General features: G+C 44.4%; 1 protein-coding gene across 1 annotated transcript in view; it reads left to right on the forward strand.

Moving 5' to 3' along the window:
* T265_01967 (hypothetical protein) overlaps nucleotides 1-9,276 on the forward strand; it is a gene marked incomplete at both ends in the record, with an annotated part of 99,797 nt that overhangs the window by 52,648 nt on the left and 37,873 nt on the right. Inside the window, one exon of the mRNA XM_009166105.1 lies at nucleotides 454-642. Coding sequence (XP_009164369.1) covers nucleotides 454-642 — 189 coding nt within the window. The remainder of the gene's footprint in view (nucleotides 1-453; nucleotides 643-9,276) is intronic.

Here is a 9,276-nt window from a genome sequence, read left to right on the forward strand (position 1 = left end):
TCTCAACGAAGGACGATTTTTCCATTGGCGGTTACGTTGACCTGTTACGTTCGGAGCTGGTTCTCCATATAACAACCTGCTGGATTATTTTACCTTTTTATTTTGAGAGGATTGCAGCGTAGTGAGTGACTATTCACCGCTTCTCTGGCTATTGTAAAGTAAATGCACCTGGAGAAACTGAAATGTGATAAGTGATTCACAGGAGCTTTTCCATCATCGAACAAGGCTAACGGAAGGAATTTTACCACGTTGACGGGAGGCAGTTGATTTAACCAGACGTTGTCGCTTTTCTAAACTCCAGGGAATGTTGGTATTCCTGCCAGTTTTTCTCTTGTAGTTTATAGTTGATGTAATTGTTTTTGACCTCTTAGCTCTGAATATACGGAGGTGCTACCAATACCAAATCAAAATCCTGGGGTGCTTTTAAATCCCTTATTGATTAATTCAATCTAGGATATGCAGGTGAACGACTAACACCTCCCGATTTCGAGGAACGGAAAGTGGCTTCATTCCCCACAAGAAAGCGTCATCCCCCTCCTCCAACCTCCCCGACTTTTCAACCTCCAACAGGTTCTGTCAGAACCTCGGATACGCCTGGGACAAGACAAGGACAACGTCCCACTGGGCCACCGCATGAGAAGTGTAAGTTACTGATTACGTGTTTCGGTTCACCTATATGTACATAAGAGTTATCCCCAGATACGTGATCTGTACATACACTGTAGAAGAGTTATTGCGTCACGTTCCCGCGAGGGAGCTCGCCGTTCTCTTTTTTTAAAGAATTCTTTACTTTAGGAGAAGCGGTAAGCCGCGATTTCGCTAACCAATTCAAAGTCCCGGGTATCATAGCAAGTACACATTTAGGAAGAACGTACAGGTCAGCAGTCGCGAAAACCAAAAACACCGTGATTCTAATCCTCGCATACAACGCTTTTAGATAATGGGGATAAAGACAAACGATTAAATAAATGGAGAACGAGTTGGACTCTTGTCTCAATCCAAGCAGCTTATTTCCACGCTTTGTCAAACTCTCCAAACTGCCGAGTGAAACTCCGGCTTGCACCCAGTCAGCTAAACGTAGAATGAGATCTTTCGAATATATCATTTACATTCACCGATTTAAACCATTCATAAATCCATGACAAATCCATGCTGTTTATTCGGCTTAAATGTGGTGAATCGATTGCGCACGAGTTGTGCGCGAACAGTCTACCAGGATTCAGGCAAATAATCCATTCGGTAGTTAGATGTACAGAAAATCCGAATGTCGCACAAATAGGGACAAATTTAGCGAAATACACTCATCTGCAAACTAATTCGGTTTTTCGAGAGACTCACCTGAAACCCGGCTGAATATCTCGTTTCTGATGTTCCAGGCCACTGAATGTGCTGCACCAGGCCGTATCATGTTTCAGTCGCTACGATATTCCAGATATCGCGGCACATGTTTATTCGTAATTCACTACTCATAAGGTTGCTGAAAATTCGTCGACAGCCCACGACCGGTTTCACCCTTTCGGGGCTCATCAGGTAGGCGCCAGGGCCACTCCAACACGTTTGCGAACCGCCGTGCAGTGCGATCGACATAACGGCTGGACCGTGGTGACGCCTCTGGCATCCCTACGCTCGTTTAGCGGCTTTCAAACCCTGTGCCCTAGTTAGAAGCTGCGTGGCATTAACATGACGTTGCTTCATGCACAAAATGAGTCGCTCCACCAAATGGGATGAAACCTGGAACGCACCCGTACAACAACAAGATACCGTACAAGACCACAATAACACAAACATCCAAAATGGGGCAAAAAAGCTACGGAGGTTTAAACGAGATATAATGAACCCCCAGTAGTTCAGGCTGTAACACCCCGATGTGATTCGCGTTCCTAATCATCTCGGCGTAACAGGATATTCGGATTAATCCGTCCAACGTGGATATAGACAGACAACACACGCCAACCTCCCATGCCACCGCGATACGGGACAACCACACGCCTGATAGCAAGGCAGGGAATTTTACCGCTTGCGGGCTGAAACAAAGAACATGGCTCGGCTCCCAGGGCGGCAGGAGCGCCGATGATCAGGCCCAAAAGAGGGCACGTGATTGGTCAGTCAATAAGATGCAGATCTGGGGTGACACGATAGGCCACATTTGTCACACAGTCAGGCGTGATGTGCATACCGCATGCAAACACTTGGCAGACGCGCTCACGGATGGACATGTGTAAGCATGTCATGAACCCGGCTTTGACGCAAAATATACGTGAAAGGTCACTGGCAAACAGGGCGAGGCTAGTCAGTGAGACGTAGGAATAGACATGATTTGCCAGACGGCCCGAGGGATCTTCAGTCCACACCTATGTTCAGGCTTAGACTTGGCGATGTCAACAAAGGAACTCGAGATGTGGCTAATCAAGGATGCCAATCAAAAGGCCACTTTACCCATCTTACTGTTTTCACTTGATGACCCTCGACCACGATCGAAATCGCAGTGGATTACGTCTTCGCAATTTTTGATAACCTGTCTCAGAGCATCTCGGGTTTCACAGTTTACACTGTAAGTCCGCCAAATAGGGAAGCGCTTCAAGCCTCCACCCATTTCTTCCCGAATTCACGAGTCGCAATCTTGGAGATAATTTCGGTGAAACCAAACCAAAGAATCAAGCAGTGCCTGTTAAACTTGATTCTAAGTTTTTATTGGCTTCGACAACTTCACCAAACCCCGCCACGTAGTTTTAACACCGACCATACGGTCACTCTCTGCTTTTCCCTTCGGGTATTTCAGAGTGACACCGCGGTTCAGATTATTGATTGAAATCCTGTCTATCTCCCTGTAGCTGTATACGTGGACTATTTACCGCGCCCCACATCGTTACGTGATCTATTTTCCCAATAATGCATCTTGCACATGGAAGTAACCTCTACATGTTGATGGTTTAATGACCGTTGGTTCTTGCGCACACTGAAGCCACTTTCTACATTGTCATAACTTAGTGTTCCACGAACGACTGGAGGGTCTACTTGAAAGCCCTGTAGCTGCACTGCATACAGAGTGTATATTTTACAGATTATATATTCCTACAACTTTTTCTTGGGTTCGCACAGTTTTTGAGTGGATGAATGACGAGCACAAAGAACCAATATTTCATCCGTTGCTTTGTTACTCTGATTCTGTATTGATTTGGCCATGAGAGACGGACCTATGTATTTTGAGTTGGTCGATTTTGTGCGCAATTACACAGGTTCCTTATTGAGATTGTAACACACAATTGGGAGTGCACGAAATCATCACAGAACTTGGTAATGCCGTGTCTGTCTATTATGTGACCTTTCAACCCGTTTAGTTCGATTAATTGACTCTGCACCTTCGAGAAATACATTCATTTGCAAATCAATTTGGTTTTCACGAGAGACTCAACTGAATCTCTCGTTTACGATGTTCTACAACTGAATGTGCTGCACCCAGGCCGCCTCATGTTTCAATTGGTACGATATTCAAGATATCGGTCGTGGGCTGTCAAAGAGTTTTCAGCAACCTTGTGAGTAGTTTCCTTTATGAAAATATACTTCGATATCTCGAATATCGTGCCAACTGAATGATGAGGCGGCCTGTGTGCAGCACATTCAGCTGGAGAACATCATAAACGAGAGATTCAGTTGAGTCGCTCGTGAAAACCAAATTGATTTGCAAATGAGTGTATTTCTCGAAAACAGTCCAATTTGAGTTTAAGTAGAACATAAGGTTGAAGGAAACTCGGGGTCTGCGCCTATCTGATGAGCCCCAAGAAGGACGAAACCGGTAGTGTGCTGTCAAGGAGTTTTTGGCAACCTTGTGAGTAGTTTCCTTCATGACTCTGCACCTGTTTGTACCCACGGAGGCCGCATATTTCGCTAATTTCGTGCGATGCGGGCTCAAGTAGAACATAAAGTTGACATGAACTTCGGGACTACTCCTAATTGATCAGCCCCAACAAGGGCAAAATCGGTCGTGGGTTGTCGAAAAATTTTCATTAACCTTATGAGTAGTGTATTACGTCTAAACAAGACGATATCTCTAAAATTCTACCGAAATAATGACCCCTCGACCAGTTTTAAGCTTTTGCAGTCTGGCTTTTTTTTCACGATTTAACTATTCGTTTTTGTATGAGAGGACTGACAACGATTGTTTATTTTGGTTTCGAGTCAGCTGGCTTGAAGTTATTTCCATTCTTCCCTTAAATAATCGCTAAACACACGTATTCAGATGCGACAATGTCTTCAAAATATACTACCAATGGAAAAGGTTACAATGGGCCTCTTCTAAGAGAATGCTAACGAATTCGTGTCTGACTTGTAAGACTGTTGTGGAGATTGACCTCTTCTCGGGTTTTTCTCTCTTCTGGAAAACGGTGTATACCTACCTCAGCTAATTGCCTCGGATTCAAACGGTATGATAAAACCATTCAGTTTTGTTCGCTCAGTTTCTGGAGCATGGTTTTGGGTGGCTTACTCTCACAAACTACACAGACCGTTGGACATTTGGAAACTGTCACAAGTATTTTCGTTTAACCTTCTTCCTCGTCACAATCCCTCTAACTTCATCCCTGACTTACCTCATATCAGGCCTCCAAGTGCTGCTTACGAAACACAAAAAAGTCACCCAGGCAAAATTTTATGAAGAAAACAGTACGGGTAATGACACAAAAAGGAGTCCACATATTAACAGTTGCGTGTCGTGTTGCTTTAAATACGAACATTTTCGGGACGCCTTATTGTACAGTAGAAAGGAAACGGAACAGCTGGTAGAAGATCATATATTTCACCAGGTTTTACAAAGTGACGGAAACTGTTATTAGAACGGTTACTTTCATCAGAGTGGAGAGTTTTGGTGTAGTTACTGCGCGAGCAAGATAATTGCAGTGGTTCTAAAAGTGATTTAGTGTCGCGATGTAGTGTCAAACAAGAGACACAGGGCTCAGAACTGGTTTGACTGATCCAAGGAGCACGTTTAGCCAAACACATACGGTCGAGGACAGGATCTCGGCAACCGTCATGAAGGATACAGTGAGACCAGCTGCAGTGTACATTTGAGAGTAATGAAAGTAGTTTGATAAGTTCAATGAAAAAACTAGACGTTCATTCTAGCATCTTTAGTCTCTGTACCGATAGTCATATTATGTAGTCCTTTCCGTGTGAATTAACTTACTTCAGTTTGCTTACGTACCAGGATTCTTAACTTTCTTCCTAGTTTAGTTTTCTGCTATCTATCCATACTATGATGTATTTGAAGATCTAGTTGGCTGTCGTCTGCCTAGCTTAGGAACCACAGCGGGCGAAGCTGAGAGGACTTCAATCGATTTGACACTGATGCCCAATGTATTCAAATTTTCGGTTACACGGTTACTGTGATTAACCTGGTTCCCAGCCAGCGAACGAAATTAATCGACACCTTAGCATTCACCGATGTTGAGACGATAGATCATGTCGCGTACTTGTTGGTAAGAGCAAAGAATACCTTCCATTCACCCGACCACCATAAGGTTTTGACAACGTGGAAGTGCGAACGAATGCGGATTATGCTTTGAGCTAGAGAATGCGTCTACCGATTACCGTCCCCTTGGTTGTTTTCTGTTTGCACCCTTACCGTAAGGTGGGCGTTGTTATTAATACTGACGGCTTATTTTTATTGATTTTTCGGCCAATAATAGATTCGGCAATGTCGTGTTTCGCTTTAAGGAATTGGGCTGTAATGGGCAGTAAATATATATCCACAGTCAAGACGTAACACATTGCTCATAAGGTTTCTGAAAATTCTTCGATAGCCCACGAGAGATTCAGCTGGATTCAGCTGAGTCACCCGTCAAAAACCAGATTCGTGTGCAGACGAGTGTGTTTGTCGAACTATATTCACTGTCTGCGATGTTCATGATGATAGCCCACGAGAGATTCAGCTGGATTCAAGCTGAGTCACCGTCAAAAACCAGATTCGTGTGCAGACGAGTGTGTTTGTCGAACTATATTCACTGTCTGCGATGTTCATGATCAGTGGGCGGACAGCCATCATCGTGCTGTCTTAGAAAACGCTCCCCATCTTCATTTATTGTAAAAGATGCATCATAGATCTTGGGTGTGTATAAAAAAACACCAGAATGGTCTAGTCCTGTCCATTGATAGTTAATTCCTCTTTTCCCTGAAACATCCATTTGCAAGGACGCGCCTTAATCCAAGGAGCCATGTCCTTCGTCGTGAGTGTTGATTTGCAGGGAAGACTAGATTATGGACCTCGGATGCCATAGGTTCGACGAGATAAGACCTCCGTGACTGCTTTCTTTCCCATGTGAATGAAAAGCATCAAACAACAAATTAGCGTTACTATTATTCTTACCAAGGATAATGAAGCAAAATACGGGTCCAGAAAGTTCTACCGATAATTTTGATTCCAGCAGCAAATATTAACTTGAATTGTGAAAAAGGCCACAACTTTTGATCCAATTCGTTCCCAATATCACACCAAAAGGAACAATTTTCCCGTGTAGTCAAGACGTTTTTGCTGAGATCTCTCATCTTTTTGGTTCGCTTCTCATAACCTGGTGTCCATCACTCAAACTTACACTTCAAACTAGCTATTGTTCTTTCAGGTACCGTTATCCACAAGAAATAAGGCCACGAAAAACTGGTCCGTCAAATGTCTCTTAGACCTCTGTTTATCTTTGAGTAGATCTTACACTACATCGCGCCCTGATAGGGGCCGCAGCTGTGTAGCCCCCGGGGGTTCTCTTTAGGATGTATCGATTTCTACCACTTTCCATTGTCGTACCTTTCATTCTGTCTCAGTCGCACTGGTTTTACTGTCCACGTATAAAAAGAGGGGAAGGAAGGTGGCGTCATGGGTAAGGGAATTAGGTACTTACATCCTGAAAACTTGCCTGGTGAAGTATGGTGGTTTAAATGAATGAATGTTTGCACCCATTTAGCAGGCATGCTATAATTTCAGATGAACCGACACCTCCATCAGCTCGGGTCACTGTCTAGCTCACCGCTGTAACCCGTTGATAAACCCAGACTTGTGGCTTAACGTACTTGACCAATAAGCAATTAGAAAGGCTGATGATCGATGCGCATGCGAACAGCGACGCGATCAAATTTGGTTTGAAGGCCAGACTGCCAAAGCGTTACATATTTCTCAAGGCCTATAAATAACTGGGCTTTTTTGCACTTTTTCCGCAGAGAGCTAATGCAGTAGGTACGGAAAACTAAGTGCAACTTGGAAATTCCTGTCAATGTGACCGATACGCTAAAATTTTTCACCTGCCTCGAATAAAAAGGCAGTGTGTACATTAACGTGAAGTTACCATCAAATATGTTGAGCGAATTCCGCATAAACTTGGGATAATCAATAAAAATTTTGGAGATAAACTTATGGACCACGGAGCAGATGCTCGCAGTTCACACAACTGGAAGTCCTACTGAGGGATTTTCTGGATTTTATAAACGGGCCACTACATTCCGTAAATTGAAGAACGGATTCTTCAACAATATTTCAACCTGTAGCTTGAAGTTTCGCTCGCAGTATGGTCTGAAAATCATTCTTGACAATCAGAATTCACGAGTACTCATAAAATTGAACTCCAAAAGACTTGGGGGGCGAGTTGGCTCAGTGCTTAGAACGCGAATTTACTGGCAGGAAGGTCCGTGGCTCGAACCCGACCTCTGCCTCCCGACAACCTCTGTCTAGGCTTAGGCAACCTGGCAGCATCCCAGCTCTCGTGCTTCCTTCGGGTGGCATGGCAGTTAAGGTATTGAAAGGATGCACAGATGAACGAAAGAACGAACTTTTACTACAAAGGAAAGAAGGTATGAAACCCAAAACCAACATTTGTCCGCGTTAGGTATGAAGGAATGACCTTTACATCAGTCAAAACTATTCAGGGCCTATTGATTGAACGGCAAGACTGGTGACCTGGGTGTGATAAACAAAAAAACACCACTGGGTACAGGTATGTGGTTTTGGCAGCGATCACACCATTTTTCTGCGGTCAAAAACAAGTGAGTTGAAAAAACCGCGCGTCTGCAGGAACGAGCTATTTAGCACGTTGGACACCAAAACCCATAGTTTGTCTTCTGTTCAGGTAAATCTGCAGGTCATAAAGTTACTTGGAGTGATCACGTGTTAACACATCCTTGCTAACTTAAGACTAGATGGTAAATCACACTGAAGAAAAGCTTGGTCTGACTTTGGGTGTGCTTCTGACTGGTTGTCCAGACACCGCATCGTCCCAGATCGTCCCCAGGTAGTCTCCTTGTGGCTGCTACATCTAGTGGCTGAGCGTCAAAATTGCACTACAATGCCACCAAATAGCCTCACACTCCAGTACAAAATCTGTGGGCCCAAACTCCCACTGCTATCGTACCACAACTACACACACTAACTCTACCGGACCAATATGTCTATGCCTACATAGTTTCCGTATGCTGGAAGCTACCATGGCAACTGCGTTGAGAACAGAACATTATACGTGGTTTGACCAACACAGACCGGAAACCAGCAGTAGCTGCCTGTTGTGCGGACAGTTCCCACCATCCAAAGGGTAGCCAATGTCCGCCTGGCAAGATGTGCTGGCATCGGATACTACAGGCCTCCTCTCACTTTGCTTATGAGCCCCAATTGTTGACATGACACATTCGGGCTACCAATACCTCAACTAACTTCCACCTTGTAAAATGTGACCGAAAACAACGTGCTGGCATACTAGCGCGACTTCAGTTGCACGTCTCAACAGAAGAGTTTACCACTGAAATTTTCGACTGCGTGGTTGTGCCAGCTGGCCCGTCAGTCGCTGACACATTGTTTGACCTTCACACGTAAACTTGTACTTTTGGCCAGTCGGAGTGACTGTCTGCTTCAGATCCTATCGAGATTCCCACCCGTAAACGCACGTTGGCAGGTGCCCACACGACACGACTGAACTCGTGTGTCATTCTACCAAAATCTCATGCCTGTTTGGCCTACTAAATTTTCTGAGTGGTACTTCCTGTGTGGAATATGCAGAATTCAATGTTATGGCAGCTGAAAAAGCCAAGCGCATCTCCTTCACTGTATTCTAAGGAGAAAAGGCAGATTTTTATAACCCGTCCGATCTGATTTGATTTGACGACAGCCTTTCTATCGCAGACATTTATCCGTTCAAGGTCGACTCATAGCAGCTGACATCTGTCTAGAGGGAGTTTGCAGTGAAACCGCCGATCACCAAGCCTAATGTGACCCTGACTACAGACTGTTTATACGGTACATGTCTGGTAATC

This window comes from Opisthorchis viverrini (genome assembly GCF_000715545.1).
Source record: "Opisthorchis viverrini unplaced genomic scaffold opera_v5_22, whole genome shotgun sequence".
Classification (NCBI taxonomy): domain Eukaryota; kingdom Metazoa; phylum Platyhelminthes; class Trematoda; order Opisthorchiida; family Opisthorchiidae; genus Opisthorchis; species Opisthorchis viverrini.